The sequence below is a fragment of the Otolemur garnettii genome, unplaced genomic scaffold (assembly GCF_000181295.1).
Source record: "Otolemur garnettii isolate 467f Iridium unplaced genomic scaffold, OtoGar3 scaffold00001, whole genome shotgun sequence".
Lineage (NCBI taxonomy): Eukaryota > Metazoa > Chordata > Mammalia > Primates > Galagidae > Otolemur > Otolemur garnettii.
In genome coordinates, this window is record NW_003852396.1 from 32,871,844 (window position 1) to 32,891,811 (window position 19,968).

At 35.3% G+C, this 19,968-nt stretch overlaps 1 protein-coding gene across 1 annotated transcript; it reads right to left on the minus strand.

The window, feature by feature from the left end:
• Positions 1-4,626: 4,626 nt before the first annotated feature.
• LOC100952126 (olfactory receptor 52A5-like) lies at positions 4,627-5,577 on the minus strand. The gene has a single exon (XM_003781435.1). The coding sequence runs from the start codon at positions 5,575-5,577 to the stop codon at positions 4,627-4,629; it is 951 nt and encodes a 316-aa protein (XP_003781483.1).
• Between the last annotated feature and the right edge of the window lie 14,391 nt (positions 5,578-19,968).

Consider the following 19,968-nt stretch of genomic DNA (forward strand, 5'->3'; position numbering starts at 1 on the left):
AGTAGAATATGAATGTTTTAACACAATAACTAAGAAAGTTACATGAAGGCTATGTTAACCAATTTGATGGAAGTGTCTTGGACTGTGTGTGAAAACACCACACTGTACCCCCAAAGTGCATCAATGTACACAGTTACCATTCAATTAAGAAAAAAAAAGAAAAAAAATGTCCTTGGTTAATAACTTTCCCAGCATCATACAACAGTTGGGGGAGTGCTGCATTCCAAACTACTATGGTCAAACGTGTGTTTGACTCCAAAGTTGATTTGCTATATCCTGTATTTCTACCTCTTATCCAGCATTGAACATTTTGACTTTTTTATTTCTACATTAATATATATATACTCTTTCACTTTCCAAAAGTGCCAAAATTTATAGCTATTTATCAAAAAGAATATATTTCTTTGTTATTCTTTGAAGCCCTGCCAGAATTCTTACCTCAAAAATCTACTTTAGAGAAAATATTCCCATTAAAAAAAAATCCATTATTCAAAGACCATCTCAAATACTTAATTATCTTCCCCAAACTCTGAATGTCAATATGAATGGGACCATATTGTTTTATGTGACCATAGGTCCCCACCTTGGTATTTTGCATTGTCCTGGTAATGTACATCAAAGTTGGATTTTACAATCGTGTTATTTTGATGCATGGCATCTTTTCAAAATTACTGAAGTTACTTTATAGTATAGAGTGTGTCTTACATTTTGTAGCTGGAGCATTGCACTATGAAGAGACTGTAGCTGTCAATAGCAAGGATTGTAACTGTCTTTGTTCCCATGATAGACCCTTCTCCACCTCCACCAGCCTGTAGTTTAAGTTCATTTCATATCTGGTGATCTGGAGACTATATGTGGGTCATTAAAAAAAATTTGTGATACACAAATATCAATAAATGTAAAATCCATGGAAATGAAAACAAATAAAGCCCTCCTAGCAGCACCAATAAGCCACACAACAATTTGAAACTCCCCTGGGTGAATCAGCAAGGACTCTGTCGGCTCTGTTTCTTAGAAGTGAAATAATGGACCTTAACACTGTCTCAAAACTTTTGTACTGATCCCATGTATGCCCCATTTATTCCTTTCCCTTTGTGACCATGTGATTTGGTTTAGGCCAAGGAGATATGAGAAAGGATGCACATTACTTCTTATTCTTGGCAAGATAAAAAATGTTTAAATTAAATTTCCAATGTGCTATTACTGTAGACATGGAAGAAAATGATAGATTGAGATGCAAAATACTGGTAAGAATATGGAGCAAGTGGAACACTCAGAACCTGCTCTACTAGAACTTATCCTTCTAACTGCATGCTGGTACCAAATAACCAACATCTTTTTATCCCCACCCCAACCCAAAGTTCTAGTGTTCTACATCATAGTACAGTGACTATAGTTAATGAGAATATTTAGCATATTTCAATATAATTAGTAGAGAAGATCTGAAATATGCCCAACACAAAGAAATGATAAATATTCAATGTGATGGATATCTTTAATGCCCTGATTTTCTCATTAAACATTGTGTACATAGATCAAAACATCACAATCCTCCCATAAATATCTATAAATGTTATGTATCAATGAAAAAATTAAGATAAAAGTACTGCCATGCAATAAATGAGTAAAATAACTATGTTCTAAAATAAGTTTAAAAAATACTTTTCAAGGCTCGGCGCCTATAGCTCAACCGGCTAAGGCGCCAGCCACGTACACCTAAGGTGGCGGGTTCGAATCCCCAGCCCGGACCCGCCAAACAACAATGAATGACGGCTGCAACCAAAAAATAGCCGGGCGTTGTGGCGGGCGCCTGTGGTCCCAGCTCCTTGGGAGGCGGAGGCAGGAGACTCGCTTGAGCCCAGGAGCTGGAGGTTGCTGTGAGCTGTAATGCCACGGCACTCTGCCCAGGGGGACAGCTTGAGGCTCTGTCTCAAAAAAAAAAAAAAAAAAAAAAAAAAATACTTTTCAAGATGTATTAAAGGTAAACATATGAATAATATAATCTGGCAATTTTAATCTGATACATGTCCTCCAATTACAAGCATATGTCCCAATACTATGTAAAATAATACTCATAATACATAGCTTCTCACAAAAAGAACATAGAACAAATAAGTAGCAGTACATATTCTCATAATTAAATATTATTAACACAATAAGAAGAAAGAGCCAACGAGGGCAAAAATATAGATGAATCTAACAAACATGAAGTTGTGACAGACATAAATGAATATTCAGGGAAAGGAGGCACATGCCTGTGATCCCAGCTCCCCTGGAGGTGGATCACTTGAGCCCAGGAGTTTGAGACTGCAGTGAACTGTGACAATACCACTGACATTACATATTTTTTTTTTTTAATTTCAGTGTAGGTAACAAACACCCACCCATATATACTGCTTCAAAAATAGGGACAGAAATCGAATTATTAAAATAAAATAGAAATTTAGAGATTACAAGTTAGTAAATAAAGTAGAAAGACAAAATTTAAAATCAAGGCAAAGGCAGACACTAGGAAGGGGGGACATGCAAACAGAAAACAGAACAGCTGATACAATTATGTTAACATAAGAAGCAGATTTGAAAGTAAAAATGAACAAGCTAGTAATTGAAAGGACATTTTCCAACATAAACATTTCAGCTTAATTAGGAAAAAATAAATCCAAATTGACTTACTTAATAATACTTATAGACTTAAAGCTAGAATTGAGAGTGAACAAATGTGATAATATGCAAATCTACGATCACCCTTGGGAATATTTACTTATTTCTTCATAGACTTGTTCCATAATATAGTATTTCTCTTCTGCATCTTCATAGTAACTGTTAATTTAAAGAATTAGTTCTGTTATTTAAATGCTGTCTTTCTCTGTTTGTGTCTAATTGGTTATTTTTAAAAAATTAACATAAAATATTGTACTGTGGTAGAAACTTTTAGAAGTCTCCGAATTTTGTTTTGGATAATTGCTATATTTATGAAATCCATTTGCCCTATAAGCATATAATCTTACTTTATATTACAGCACAAATCTCTACTGATTTTGCATTTATCATCAAAAGATGACACACAGGTTGGTAAAATTAAATGACAAGATAGCATATATAGTGAAAAAAATTCCCTAGAATTTTACTTTATAGATTTAATGTAAAATCCAGGTAAACAGAAACTGATTCTAATATTTAATGGAAAATATGAAAAATGTATTATTCTTCAAAATTTACTATGAAGAGTAAGTAATTAAGCAAAAGCCTGATCTATCAAAATAGATTTCTGACAAGTGGAATCAAAAGTATATCAATACTTTTTACTAAGTTTATCAAACAAATGAGTTTGGATGAAAATTTTATGTGTTTTATAATTCTGGAACCTGAGTATGGCAAATGAAAGATGGCTAGTTTATGAATGTGTTTATATAGGAGAAAAACCCTGAATCATAGTTTGCTGGTTACAAAGTGCATTTACTTCACTATTGCTTTTGGTAACATCCTGCTGCGCTATTCAAATGGTGGGTATTTGTAGAAGTCAAGCAGACAGGAATCATTATTATTTCAAGAGAAGAAATGACTCATAGAAATGAATTATCCAAATTTTAAGGGGTAAATGTTGATGAAAACCTTAAACATACCTCTTATATTCCAATTCAGCCATTTTTTTGAATAATAAAATCAAATTGAATAATGATGGTGGAAGAACAGCATTGCATAAAAATTATAAGAGGAAAAATATGTTTTTCTTAATAATGGTTAATTGGAGGAAATTTTGCTAAAATGATCTAATATGATTTAAAATGAATACTTTAGTATTCCATGAAAATACATATATAAATATGAACAAGAGGATAAAGGTGCATTCCAGGGGATACTAATTCATATTTATCTTTTTTATTTATTTTTCTCATTTTTATTCAAGAGAAATTTCAGAAAAACAAGTTGTCTATAAACATACAATTTTGCCTTGCCCCAGAATTATTATCTGCAATTAAAAATATCAAAAATGGTAGACTATTTGCTCTTTATTGTATCAAATATTCTATGAACCCTTAATAATTCAACTGGTGAAAGCAAAATGAAAAGAAGAGGCAAAGATAAAAACAAGTCTAAGCACAAACTATTCTAGTAACAAGTGATATAACTCCCATAAAATAGGAAAATAATACATTGTTAAATAAAAGCTTCTTTAGCATAAAGTAATTATGTAATTCACTTTTTGCCAAAAGCCAAAATACCATATGAATTAGCAGTAACTAAAATTAAACCGTTGAGATGTTTAGTGATGACACTATTGACTCATAATTTTTAATTTTTTTAAGTTTGATAATGTAACATGTGGAAATGAGTCCTTAAATTTTGTTATGGAAGTTTGAGCTAGTGAAATTGTTTAAAATAAATGACAATATCTATCAAAATTAATAAGATAATCATTTTATACTATAAATTTACTTCTATTAATATACTGGCAAAATGCTTGAGCAGCTATGACTATATATTTACTTGTGGGTATGTATGTTTGTATTTCTTAATTTATTCATCAGTCATGATGATACCCAAAAGCATTAACTGAGTTTCTAAATCATGTAAGTATGATAGAAAAACCATTACAATTATAGAAAGAAATTTATCCATCAAATGTCAAGTCTGGTCTTTGGAACAGAACAGTTTCACTACCTTATCACGAATGTGCTGGGTCTTTACCCCATAGATGAAGGGGTTGAGGAATGGTGGGACTAGTAGGTAAAGGTTGGACAAGGTGATGTGTATGTATGATGGGATATAAGATCCAGATCTGTGGGTAAAAAAGGAGAAAAAAGCAAGAAGATAGAATTGGAAGAAGACACATATATGAGGAATACATGTATTAAATGCTTTAAGCCGTGCCTCTTTCTGGGGCAGGTGGAAAACAGTAATAAATATCTGTACGTAGGAGAGGGTGATGAAAATGAAGTCAAGTCCACCAACCATAAAAGCTGCAAGAAGACCATAGAACTTGTTGATGTAAACATCTCCAGTGGCAAGCTTCACCAGAGCCATGTGCTCACAGTAAGTGTGGCATATTAAGGTGGTTCGGTAAAGTCTCAGACGGCACTTTATGAGCAATAGGCAGGGGATTAGCACAACTGCAGGCCGCAAAGTCACTCCAACTCCAATGTGAGTGACTACTTGTTGTGTGAATATTGTAGCATGCCTCAGAGGATAACAGATAGCTACATAGCGGTCCAGAGCCATGGCCAGCAGGACTCCTGATTCAATACCTTGAAATGTGTGGATGAGCCACATCTGAAAGAGGCAAACATCAAAATAGATCTCTGGCAAGTGGAACCAAAAAATGCCAAGCATCTTGGGCACAATGCTGGTGCTAAGTGCAATGTCTGTGGCTCCTAACATGGCTAGGAGGATATACATGGGCTCATGGAGGCTGGACTCATATTTGATAATGATCAAAAGTAGAGAATTTCCAATCAAAGCAATCATGTACATAGCACAGAATGGAATCCCAATCCAATGCTGTACAAGTTCCAGACCAGGGATCCCAGTGAATGTCAGCACAGAGGGCATGAACACCGTGTCATTTGGAATAGGCATGGCAGTCCTTAGACCTTCTTAGAAAGGGAACAGTTTGCCAAACTGTACTCTCTCTACTGTTATATATGCTATGTTTATCCAGTCCTCAACAGAATTATGAGTATTGATGTCATCAACTTATTTATCACCATTTTAAATGAGTGAGAAATGCCAATAGAGAGAACAACAGAAAGATTTATCAGTATGCACTTTAGCAAAGCCATCCACCCATAAGCAGTGATATCCACAGTGAGTACTGAGTGTTTGGACATCATTCCTGTGATAGGGCCATAGGGTCCACCTGCTTCATGGATCCACGTCTCCTTTCTCCTCCACGTCGGCTTCTTTTACATCTTCCAATCTGTTCATGGAAGGCAGAAAATCAGACACATAGACACACATGCACAAACACATTCGGAGTGATAGTTCAGAAAGAAAGACACCAAAATTTACCTTTATTCCAAAGTTTTCAAATATGATATCAGTGCAAGATCCAGACTACCCAGTAGACAAGGGCAGATACATAATTTTGGTGCATTCTCACTGGAATTCTGACTCAGGAGACAAGTCTTAGGCATAAATTCTTCAGTTCAGAAAAGTAGTCAAAGCCTCTCACCACATATTTTTAACCACACATTGAAGGGTAAGGACGTTAAAATTATTATTTAATAAAATTAAAAGAATGTAAGAATACCCAATACAGGAGAAAAGATACTTTGGGTGGTATTACCAGGAGATCAATGATTTTTGAAGTGGTCAGAGATAAGAAGTAAATGAACTTCTTTCTCATTTCAGTGTCAGGGTTTGGCACAATACATCATGCTTTCCATTAACTATATGCCATCAGTGAACTACAGTTTAATGTAGGACTGACAACAGCATGCACCCATGATTTTTTAAAGTGAGAGGATTTTTTGTTTTGTTTTGTTTTTATTAAGAAGAGGGGTTACCAAAGTGTTTAGTTGTCTAAATCAAGATGATCTATAAGTTTTGTTAAGTGTTATCATCCTCAGCATTAGTAAATATTTGTTCATAATTCAAATCATCACATCAAAATATTCTGGGTTCTTCCATGGCCCCCAAACAACCATAATAATCACCAATGCTAAATCTGGAGAATTCTGGCTTATTATTCTACTGTTGGAACTCAGAAAAATATCCCTACAGAGGTGTTAGTCGAACTAAAGTAGTAACCTCAAGGTCTCTCTGATTTCTCCTTACCCTTTCCTGTCTTGAAATCCCTCTGCCTTTCACTAAATATGGGGTTAGGCTATTCTGTGAAGTTTTCTTATCTGCCTAGAAACTGGATCCACAAAGAGGAACACAGTTGATTTCAATCCTTTAACTGAAATTTAGCTAACCAGAGAAAATTAAAACTCATATTACATAAGGAAAAATGAGAATTGAACACCACACCCAGAGCCCAGGTGAACCTCAAACTGTTGTTTGTTCTCACGTCCTATTCAATATCTCCTCCCTCCTATTAAGAAAGATTCATAAAGATCTGTAACTCATTCAATATTGGTTAATCACTCTCTTGAGATTCCATATGCTTATGTATGTTATTAAAATTGTTTGCTTATTTCCTGTTAATTTTATTGTTACTTCACCTAAACAGGCTTAGACTTTAATCTCGAAAGGGAAAGTGTGAACTAACTTACACATCCATTGTTGTTTCTTTCATGTAAAACATGAGCTAGATTAAATTACTTCTCTAATGACATGATGCCAACTACCCTTAACATTGTTTCCTTCCAAAGAAGATTCTCCAGAATATCAATATTGTTATTGAATTGTAGTTTATAGAACTTCAAAGTGAGACTCTAAGATGAATATATTTATAGGCTTCATTTTCATGATTTGAAGTTTTTCTGGCCTATATTTATTGGCTGTACTTGTGTTTGTATTTCACGATATACCATTTGCCTTTCATTCGACTTTGTACTGTAGGAAGAATAGGGACTGAAGACTCCATTCTTAGCAAGAGGAAACACTACCCCCCCCCAAAGAAAAGAGAAAATAAAAAAGTAAGCTAAGCAAGGCAGGACCTGACATGTACTCATTTTAACTACAACTTACTTTGTACCCAGAAGCAGTAGTGGAAAGTGACTGGCACAGGCAGCAGGTTGTTCTCTGATGATCCCAGATGTGGGAGATTTGAATTTTGTACAAATTTTTGCTGATGACCAAGTTTTTATTCGCTGATATCAAATCCTGAGAGACCTGGTTTACTCCCAAGGTCTAAGATGGGAGTTGGGCCAGAGGCAGAGATGCCCTTTCTTGCTCAATTCCCAGGGGATCTTGCATATCCTGTGTGGCCAGGAGATGGCAGTGCTGAAAAATCTTCTTTTGATCAAACAGTAAGGTAGTGCCTTGTTCTCCCATGTGCTGCAGAGAAGAGGGACAATAAAATGGAGGATCGAGACTCCATTTCTGCCCTGAAAGAAGTTGAAAATTGAAAATGGAACCAATATTGCATATATATTTACTCTTGACTTTACTGTGGAGATTAAAAGGACTTCCAGAAGGCATGCCAATGATCGAAAGGAGGAGTATGTATGGCAGTGGCAGGAAGGACAGGGCTTAGAGCAAAATAAGTCTTGTAAGGAGTAAGACTTGCTAAGGAAAGGGGGAGAAAATCAGCTATGATGGGATTTGTTTCCTATTTAGAAACACAAATGATGAGCAGGATAGTCCTCTCTAGACAGAGACAAACTTGTTTCTTTAGTAATTCTTTGTTTTATTATCTTTTTTTATTAAATCATAATTGTGGGGTGGCACCTGTGGTTCAAAGGAGTAGGGTGCCAGCCCCATTTACCAGAGTTGATTCAAACCTGGCCCTGGACAAAAATAACTGCAAAAAAAGAAAAAATCATAACTGTGTACATTAATGCATTTATGGGATATAATGTGCTCATTTTATATACAATTTGTATTGCTACATCAAAGTGGTTAACATAGCCTTCACCTCACTTAATTCTTGTGTTAAGCCATTTATACTCTACTCTTAATAGATTTGGATACATGTCATGTTAGTAATTCTTTGATCCTCAGAAGATTCTTACTTCTTTTAGGGGGGACAGAGTCTCACTTTGTCCCTACGGGCAGAGTGCCATGGCATCTTAGCGCACAGCCATCTCTGACTCTTTGGCTCAAGCGATTCTCTTGCCTCTCAGGTAGCTGGGGTTACAGGCGCCGGCCACAACACTCTGCTATTTTTAGAGGTGGGGTCTCACTCTAGCTCAGGCTGGCCTGGAACCTGTGAGCTCAAGTGATCCACTCACCTCAGCCTCCCAAAGTGCTGGGATTACAGCCTTGAGCCATTGCACTTTGCCAGAAGTTTCCTACTCTTAAATATTTTTAATATAGAGCTTAATTTAAAATACGTACATGTGTTGACTTTTACTTTCCCATTATATAAAATTAATTAATGCTGAAAGAGGGGAAAAATACCTATAATACTATGACCCAAAGTTAAATATTAATTTTTTGGCACTCTACCCTTTAGTAGTTTTTTTTAATATCATTATATAATGTATATAATTTCTACTTTATAATTATTTTCTGTTTATGAATAAATTATTCAAAATATATTGATGTCAGCATATTTTATCATGGGGGATGCTTGAATTAACATTGCATATATAAATGGTGGACATAAGATTATATTAAGTTAAGTTTTAAAAGTCTAAACAGACCACATTTAGACACAGACAATACACTTGAAATGTAAGAAACAGGACTGCATCTTTATGGTCATTGCCTTCATGACCATTGCCTTATTCTGAATTCTAATCATAGAGTGGTGGTCAGCTATGGAGGTAGTAGTATGTAGTTCTATGGTATGTAGTTCCCTGGAGAAATATGTAATAAAACTAAGAAGAACATAAAATTCAGTGAGAGCAAGGTTTCTGAAATTGAAGAGAAGCACATTGTAAACTGTAATTCCAGACTGACTATCAGTGAATTCTTCAGGAGAAGATTAAGTACATCTTTCTGAAAGTGGAAAGGTGCATAGGATATTTCACAGTCACCATTCTGCTTTACTTTTTCCCTTGTACAATTTTTCTGAGATAGAATTTTCATATATCCAGTAACTTCACAGTGCTTCTCATCAAATGAACATGTGCTCACATAACTTACAAGCTCTAAAGCATTGTTTTCCAAAGTTAAACAATTTTCTTTCTCTCTGCTGTAATTAAACATCATCTATTTTCTGAAGGAACTCAGGTGCCTCAATGCCTGGTTATTCTTAGAGACAGGGTCTTGCTCTTGCTTAGGCTGGTCTTGAACTCCTGAGCTTATGCAGTCCACCTGCCTTGGCCTCCTAGAGTGTTAGGATTACAGATATGGGTGAGCCACCATGCCCAGCTGCATGCTTTACTTATATAATATACCTAGAAAAAAAATTCATAAGACAAAAAATAGATCAATGGTTGTTAAGACTTAGGTGGAAAGGGAAGCAGAAGCAGTGGGAAGCAACTATATGGGGGTTTAATTTTAGGATGATAAAATTATTTTGACATTAGATGCTAATGAGCCTTGAGTAGACACCACAATACAGTAAAAAATCACAGAATTGTACACTTTAAAATGACAGATTGCATACTACATGAATTCTGTCTCATAAAATGAATAAAGGAAGTAGAAGTGTTCCACTGTTTCACTTGGCAGGCTTTCCAACACACAGCTCTGCCCAAAGTTATTGAGCTGGTCTCAGGTAGACCTGCTACACAGCTTTTCTGGCCCTCTGCTATCTTTGTTTCTGCTTCTTTTCCTTTAGTCGTGCAAAAGCTTTTCTATAGACTTTAATTCTCAAACTATTGATACCAGAAAAAGTGACACCCCAACCAGCTCAGCTGAATGGGGCTGAGGGACCTGCCACCTCCATCTTGGCTGCGGCAGGCAGAGGAACCAGCAGGTTGGAGCAAGAGGAGGAGCTTTCCTCTCCCACCAGAGGCTCCAGTAGCAAAAAAAAAAAAGAACTAACCAAGCAGGGGAAAACACTGGTGATTCCTCCAGTGCATCCCTAATTGGTCCATTTTCAATCCTGCTCCTGATTGTCTATTTTCTCCTGACCAATCAGCTCAGCTTTCAGCTCATTGGACAACTGCCCCCTATAAAAAACCCCTAGGGGCAGATTATTGCAGACCTTAGAGGGAGACAGAGCAGGAGAGCAAAGACCTCAGTAGATTGCTTCAGAGCATGGAAGGAGAGAGAGCAGAAGAGGAATAGCTATAACATTTGTATCCTGCTCTGCAAGGAAGTTTGGCTCTTTCTTAGAGCTGTGACACTTGTATCCTGCCCTGTAAGGAAGTTTGGCTCTTTCTAAGAGCTGTGACACTTGTATAAAACCTATCTTATCCTGCTCTGCAATGTTTGGCTCTTTGTAAGAGCTGTAATACCTGTTAAATAAAACCTAACTTCCATCCTGTGGTCTGTTGATTCATTCATCGAATTGTCAAGACCAAGAGCCTGGAAATCTAATATCAAAAGTCCGGTATCACTATGAGACTTGAGACTGCATGTTCAAGGGATATTTGGGGCTAGATCTGTGCTATGTGGTTGGTGAGCATTTTGTCAGTTATTCCTCCCAGCAAGTTTCTGAATCTGAAACTATGAGTGCCATACAAGAAATAATATGTCCATTACTATACAGGATGCTAAAAGTAGGGTATGAGAGAAATTCAGGCATACCTTCATGATCATTGCCTTACCCTGAATTCTAATCATAGTTCTCAAAGCAAAGCTTAAGAAATAAGAAAGAAGAAATATTTACTAAAAAAAAAAAAGTATCAGAAAATATTTTTACTAAGATTATCAAAATACTGTGTATTTTCCGTTAAATTAATTTATTTTCCAAGTTCTACATCAGGAATTTGTTCATTTATATTTTACTCTTTTTTTGCCAAGTATATTTATAATAAAATTTAAAAAATAAATAAAGTGTAATGACTGAAAATTCATGTTACTTATCATTCTATTTTCTGAGGGAGGCATCAATACAACTAAAACTTTTGCTTAACTTTTTTTCTATACTTATATAACTATAAAATATGCTCACACAATCAACGACACTAAATATCATCTTACTAGAAAAAAATTGGCATATATAACCCTAATCTGATTATAACCTCCCATTCTCTTTATTACATACTCAAAAAAACACTAAATGAATATGAAAAGTTGTAATTACATAGTAGTACCTCTTTTATGAAGGGGAATAAAATTGCAGAATATGTAATATTATAAAATATTCACTTTGTAGTAATTTTACTTTTTAAAGTGTAATAAGAAAGATAAGGATGGCAATAGTCAGTAGAAAATATTTTTTATACTTTTTTAAATGATAAATTCAATACACTAAGTTTGCATTGTACAAAACTGAATAAAATACTGTAGGATGCCAGCCCCCATATATACCATGGGTATCTCCTGTGCTTGGTGGTAATGAAAGAATGAAAGAAATAAAGACAAGGGGCAAGATAGGATTTAAAAAGAGTTTGCCTAGGGGATCACTGCCACCTAAGACAAAAAACAGCAAAGACCTCTGTGTTCTGGGTTAACTCAGCATTTATTGTATGCATTCTTTTCAAATCAGCAAATCAGTGATCACAATGAGAGCTGAATGCAGCACTGCCTTATGGTATTTACCACTTTAACTTAGCTACTTTTTAACCACTTCAGTTAAGTTGCTCTTTAACTACTTATACTCTATGTTATTTATAAACGAAGAAATTGGGATGCAGTCAGTAGAAAAAAGCTTAGAAGCAGGATGTGAGAGCAGAGAGCAGGATTGACCATGCACACAGTTTCCATAAGAGGCAATTAAGTCTCCAGGTCTCAGCGGGCAGACAGGGTAATGCCATACCTATATCCGGATCAGGGGAGAAAGAACTTCTTCTCATCTCTTATCTGGGAGCCAGCTGCACATATATTCCCAGTACATCTCACAATGGCTCATTTGTTCCTAGAGCCAGGCTCTCCATGGAGGAAAGTCAAACCTCAGCAAGACTTTTCTTATCTTTTGTTCCAAGGACTGTGCTGCTGTTCTCCAGAAGTCTTTGGGGCTCCTGGTATGCACTGTTGTCTCTCTGCATACATACTTTCTTCAATATCCAAATCTTCTATCTTTCCTTTATCCTATTTCTCATAATCCGCATCCCCTAACTGTCTCCTATCAACAAAAAAATTTCATAAAAATCCAATTTATGTAAGTACTTCAAAAGGGTGCCCTCATCTCCCTCAACTCACTCAGCCTTGTCTTCCCACAGTTCCACCCACTAAATAATGTCTCAAGGTTTAGTAACCAGTACTAATCAGTAAGTAGAATCAATAAATCTGAGTATGAATTTGTGTTTGTTATATATGTACTCATAAGTACAACAATTTGTGTTTTGCCAATTGGCAGTATTTCTAATAATAACATAAATAGACATTTTGATTTAATTTTATTTACCAGCACTTAAAGCTTCAGTTTTAAACAATTAAAACATATATACATGATTAAAATAATATAAAAGTCATATACTACAATTTCAGATGCACATTCAGTTTATGTGGAGTAAGTAGTCCTCCTTATTGGAGATCAATTTATTTGAAGATACCTAGTTGATGCATGAGACTGCTAATAGTACCTACATACATATGCTCCAATTTTTCTTATACAGACATATCTATGGGAAAATTCATTTGTACCTACTCACAGAAAGATATTAACTATAATAACTAATAATAAAATAAAACATATACTGATATAATAAAAGTGAAACTATAATAAAAAGTGGATTTTCTTTCTCTGTCTTTCTCTATCTCTTTCTCAAAACATCTTGCTGAATTAAACTCACCTATTTTTTTTCACAATAGTTGACCATTGACTGAAATGACAGAAAACAACACAAGGGACAAAGAGAAACGACTGTCTCTGCTCACCTTTGCCTACCAGAAAATGACTTGTTATATAATTATTTTTTCCATTATTGATTCATTCCCAGTGAAAAAACATATCTAAAGTAGTAAAATAAGAAAATAATCCAAAATATTCATGATTGCACTTTATTCATTTATTCATTTTGGTGGGGAACATCCATCTTACAAAAAACAAGCAGATAACTGAACAAGAAAATGTGTGTGGGTTATGTAATGAATGATATAAGGCATCCGCACTGAAAACTACAAAATAATAGGAGAAATTAGAGAATATCTGAATAAATGATTGAATATACCACACTCACAATTGAGTACATACTATAGTTAATATAGTATGTAATACAATTCTCACGATAAAGATGTTTCAATTCAATGCAAAGTCAACTCAATTTAGAGTCACCAAGATGTGAAAAAAACCTAAATGCCATCAATTCAAGAGTGGTTTAACAAGCTGTGGTATATGTATACCATACAATACTATTTTTTCAGCCATAAAAAATAGTGACTTTACATCTTATGTATTAACCTGGATAGAGTTGAAACACATTCGTCTCAGAAAAGTATCACTAGAATGGAAAAGCATGTATCCAATATAGTCAATACTAACATGAAGCCCCTACATGAACTAATACATGCCCTCGTAGGAGAAAAACTCATTTCAGTTCATGTTGGGGAGTGCAGGAACAATTAAACTCAATCAATTCATAAGAAAAACTGCAGATAAATCCAGATTGGGTAAAATATTGCAAAATATCCCGCCACTCTTCCTCAAATCTGTCAATATGAACAAAAGCTAGTCAGGTCTGAGAAAATGTCTCAGGCACAAGGAGCCAAAAGGAAACGTGATGATTACATAAAGTATGGCACCATGGACAGGATCAGGAAACCAAATCAGAGAAGTAACTAAAACTAAGTAAATCTGAATAAACTATGGACTTCAGCTGATAATAATATATCACTATTGTTTCACTACTCTAATGGAATTTACTGCACTAAAATTAGATGTTAATAACAGGGGAAATGGGGTACAGGGAATATGGACACTATCTGTAACATCTTCAGAACTTTTGTTTCAAGCTAAATTTATTACTTAATTAAAAGTGAATTTAAAAGGTAAAAGCCAAAAAACTACTATTATGACCTCTATTTTTGCAAATAGTCCCTGGGCTCTAACTATTCCTTTAATTTCTTTCTTCAGCTTCTCACTTAAACTGCTTTTCCTTTTGGCAAGTAACTCAACCAGCTGTTCTTTTCTGATGGGATGACCCAAGCATTACTTCCAGAACTGTGTAAATAGCAGTCCTGTGGCTGTTGGGTTGGTATAGTCTTCCATGAATGTTGACCCTAAGAAATGCACATTCTGAATTTTTTTCAGAGAACATCCTTACCATTCCTGTTGTGTACTAGAATCCTCATTTTCCACTGGCCATTAGAATTGATCACTGTAACCAGTACACTAACTATTGTTCTTTGCCTATTGCCCCTAAGACATGAGATTTAAAAATTTCAGAAGTTCTAATCTTTAAAGTGCTAATAAAAATACTTATTTGTCATTTCTAATTGTGTCAAGGAGATCATTGTTGTGCAAGACACTTCACCATATCCCTTTCTCAACAAGTCATGCCATTTTTCTATGGTCAATTCGCATGATGTGGGATACTCCGTTTCTTCTATTGCTCCAGTCACTTTTCACTGTGAACACTTGGTGCACATTAATTACAAGCTTCCTTGGAATAGTTCTTTCACAGCTAAATATGCAGAGTATGTGACCCTGATTCCAAAACGTTTAATATATGAGGGGAAAAACAACCCTCTATATTAAGTACTTTAAGTTTTCTTTGATTTATCCTTGTTTCTTCTTCTCTCACAAGGTATACACCTTTTAAAAATTGCCAAGGAATAAGAAATTGGGATAATAGTGTGAGAAAAATATAATCGTTGCTATAAAATTCTTTAGGCCAGAGATGCAGAGATAAACTAGTGGTCAGAATGTCTCTGAAGAGTAGGGTGGCTACTGCTCGCTCAGGAATGTAGCAAGAAATCTTAATTTCTTTCATGTTTATATGTGGGATCCTTACTGTCACATAGCACATACAAATAGTTAATTTATAATCTACTGACTTCTCAAGAACGCCATCTGGTGTCATTAAGTCTAACAAATACATGCATAAGATTTTCTAACTATAAAGTAAAAATTAACAATACTATAAAACAAGATGCCAAGTTTGGAGGGTAAAGGTTTCTGGTGACCTCAAGGCCAAGCAACAGTCTCTGTTTTTCTGCTTTCAAAGCCCTCCCAGGAAATTCCTCAGATGTACAGATTCTGCCTGCAGAGTCTACCTCCTTTGCGACTGGCCTCCCAGTCCTAATGAAGGTACATCAGTGAGAAAGTCCTTACAATGGGTCTTTGAAAACTTCATCACAGTGATTGCTTCTAGTCCTTAAAGTCCTCAGGCTATATATAATGAAGAATTTTTTAGTTAGACTCTTTTCAAAAGTCTAGTTATTGATGTGCGCTATTCTCAGTGGGATTAGGTGATATCTCAGGGAGGTTTTGATTTGGATTTTGCTGCCAGTGCTGGCATGGACAAGGAGAGAAGGGAACACTTTTACACTGCTGGGATAGGACTGCAAACTAATACAACGTTTTTGGAAGGAAATTGGAGAATCCTCATTTGATCCTATAATCCCATTATTAGGCTACACCCAGAAGAAAAACATTCCTTTACCATAAGGATACCATAAGGATATTTGCACTGACTATTTTCGTAGCTCAATTTGCAATTGCCAAAATATGGAAACTACCTAAATGCTCACCAACCCAGGAATGACTTAACAAGCTATGCAATATGTATACCATGGAATACTGTGCAGCCATTAAAAAAGATGAAAACTTTTCATCTTTTGTGTCAACCTGGACAGAGGTGGAACACATTCTTCTTAAAGCCTCACAAGAATAGAGAAACAAGAATGTAATGTACTCATTTCTAATTTGAAGTCAATAAATGATCTAATACAAGGAGAGGAGTTAGGGGAGTGAGGGATGGGGTCAGAGGAGCAGGGAAGGGGATGGGGGATTATGGTTATGCTACATCTTTTGGGGGTGGGACACAGTTACAAGAGGGACTTTACCTAAAAACCACAATCAATGTAACCTACTTCTTCAAACTCTTAATGAATCATAAACATTAAAAAAAAAATTCTAGTTATTTTTTCCCCAGGAAAAAGGTAATTTTTTGATGTCCCTCATTTTTCTGAATTATATCCATTCAATATTTCAGTTTTATACTGGGACTCAGTTACAATTTTCCAATGTCTTGACTCTGTTATCTAACTATGTAGAGGAAGGGAAATTCTTTTTGTTTGGTTTTGTTTTGTTTTAGACAGTGTCTCACTTTGTCACCCTTGGTAGAGTGCTATGGTGTCATAGCTCACAGCAACTTCACTCACACTTTCCGGCTTAAGCACTTCTCTTGCTTCAGCCTCCCAAGTAGCCAGAACTACACTTCCCAGCCACAATGCCCCACTATTTTTAGAGATGTGGTCACACTGTAGCTCAGCCTGGTCTCAAACCTGTGAGCTCAGAAAATCCACCCACCTCAGCTTCCCAATTGCTGGGATTACAAGTGTGAGCCACTGAGCTGATTGGAACAGAAATTCTTGTACTACCAAGATCAATAAGCAATTATATTCAAAACAAACTCAATGTCAATTCTGGCTTGTAGCCTGTGGGTTTTATTCTTCCTTTAAATCTTCACTGCTGACAATTAAATAAAAGGTTTTTAATTAATCTGTCCAGTATTTCTAGGTATTTGTAATAGATTTTCATGCTCTCAATCTTGAAATAACTCAAAGTTTCTCCATGGTCTTCCTAAACTTTATTTCCACACACTGTGGATGATCAAGTTGGATGATTTTAATATCCTCAATAATATATTCCTTGAAGTTGTTTTCTGGGATGGGGATATTGAAAAGTTGGAAGATTCAAAATAGAATTTGGAATTATACTAACACCACTATATCTGTGTAGTCTTGTAAAAATGTTCAAGAATCTATTTTCAGACCATTGTTACCTAAAAGAAGTGCAATTGAAGACACTTAGTTGTTTTAAAGGCTCTACATACAAAAAAGACAAAGTAAAATTAGTTTTAATATTTTTCTTAACCTAATACATTTAAAATAGCATGTAAACAAGTAATCAAGGTAAGCACTAATTAAGAGACATTTAAATTTTTTTTTCTCTACTAAGTCTTTGATCATGAATGTATTTTGTATTCACATAACTCATCAATCTGGACTTGCCATATTTCAGGTGCTCAAGAATCACTTTATTACTTGTCTCATGGGGTATCATGTTGAATAATGCAGATGTAAACCTGAGTTTCTACATTTTGAAAATGGAAATAATAACAATTTACTTTCATATTTGCCATATGTTCTTCACTCTTCCAAATACTTTAACTATCTATCTAAATTTATTTTTAGGATAGTCCTAAGAAACAGGTAATGGTATTATCCTAACTTTTGATAAGAAAACTTATGTAAGGTTAAGTATCTTGTACAAGGGCACATTGCTTACAATAGTTGATTATAGGCGAAAGGCCTATATACCTCTGGCCAAAAAAGCTGTTTGAGAGAGAGCAGTGAAAAGAGTTTGTGCAAGCATACTTGTGAGAACCTGAGGCAGAATCCCATGTGGCCAGATTGGTTGTGGGCAAAAACCCCCCTGACTTCCTGACTTAAGGCTCACATGGGAGTGGAGGCTTGCAAACTAGTTTTCTGTATGTCTTAGAAATTTCTTAATTATGCTTTGCTTAAAATTGAAGTAACTGCCTCCAAATGGTGAGGCCAGCAGGGCAGGTATTCAATCCACTTTCTGCCTCCAAGCCTCAGTCTTCATCAGATAAAAACAAAAGAAGTAACAACTGACAACATGTCCTCCACTAAGTTATGTTAAAAGGATTTTGTTATATAAAGTGATATCAGTTAAACCATAGATTACTAGGGAGGAGCTACCCACAAGATAGTCACAATATGTTTATTCATGAGGTGATTTATGGATTGTAGTGAATATTAATGAGGTCATTGATGTACAGTCTGCATCTGCAGAGGTATTGTAATGAATATTAATGAGGTACAGTGTGCATGTGCAGAGCTAACTACTTAAACCAAGAGTAAAGAAATCAACTTGCTACTCGCCCACGAGAGAGCAGTGGTCCCTGGCTGTTTATGAATAAATAAAGAAGTTGTCACATGCCTGAGAGAGCTGTGAAACCCTTTATTTAAATATACAATTTCAATATGTAGGTTTATGCTCTGTGGCACAGCTTCTCCATGAGACCCTAATGGCAACAGTTGATGAAGGACATCTAACTCAGAAAGTCTGACTTTATAAGCATGTTCTTTATATTCTATTGCCTGCCAAAATAAAAGGAATGATCCATAAATATTTTTATTATCAAAATAGAGCATCTGATTTGAAGTAGTTTATAAGGATTATAAACTTAATATAAAACCATATGACTTCTAAACAATGTTTTATCTTGAATAACTGATAAATGTTTTTTGTATATTTAGGCTATGTTTTCCAAAAATGGGAGGACATCTTATATCTGAATTAAGAGAAATAAAAACAAATTTCATATTTACCGCAAATAATAACTTCTATAGGATATATTTGACAACCTTCAAATGTAATGTGACAAATACTCAGAGAGAAGTAAATTAACAGAGATTTCTAGATCTCTCTGTCCAAAGCTTATTTTCTGGTGTCCTTGGATGAAACAGTTATTTCTGCAAACACACACTTGTAGCAATATCCAAAACCTGATAGATGGAAAAGTTGACCATGAGGAAAGTGCCCAGGGAATTTCTCTGATTCTCTCCAAGGAACAGTCATCCTAAGTGTTGCATCACTTATTCTCAGCATCTCACAGGATTCAGAATTTACTCCACTGGCTAACATCATTCTTGAACCTGCATAAATCTCACCTCTCCTACAATCTCAGAATGCCTGTGACAAAAGAAAGAAGAGCGAGATCCATTTTCAAGATTGGTAAGAACATAACTATCATGAGTTATGCAAGCATACTTTTCAGAAACTGAGACAGAAATCTCATATGGCCGGGTTGGTTGTGGGCGTAATATTGGTAAGAACATAACTATCATGTGTGACACTTTTTTATTAAACAGATGTCAACATGACTGCAAAATGACTTCTACAAATGACTTAGTATCTTCTATGATAACCACACATTAATTTTACACACAAACGACCAATTTGGAATTTATTTCACCAAACTTCCAACATGAACAGCCAAATGTGATTTTCTTTTCTGCTTTCTATTCTCAAAGTTTGTTATTGGAGCATCATAAAACAACAATCACTTTTCTCTTATATTAATGATATGAAGTACTGAGGTGAGAAGTGATAGTATTATTCAGGATATGGACACTGATTAACTGGTGAAATCAAAGTTTTAA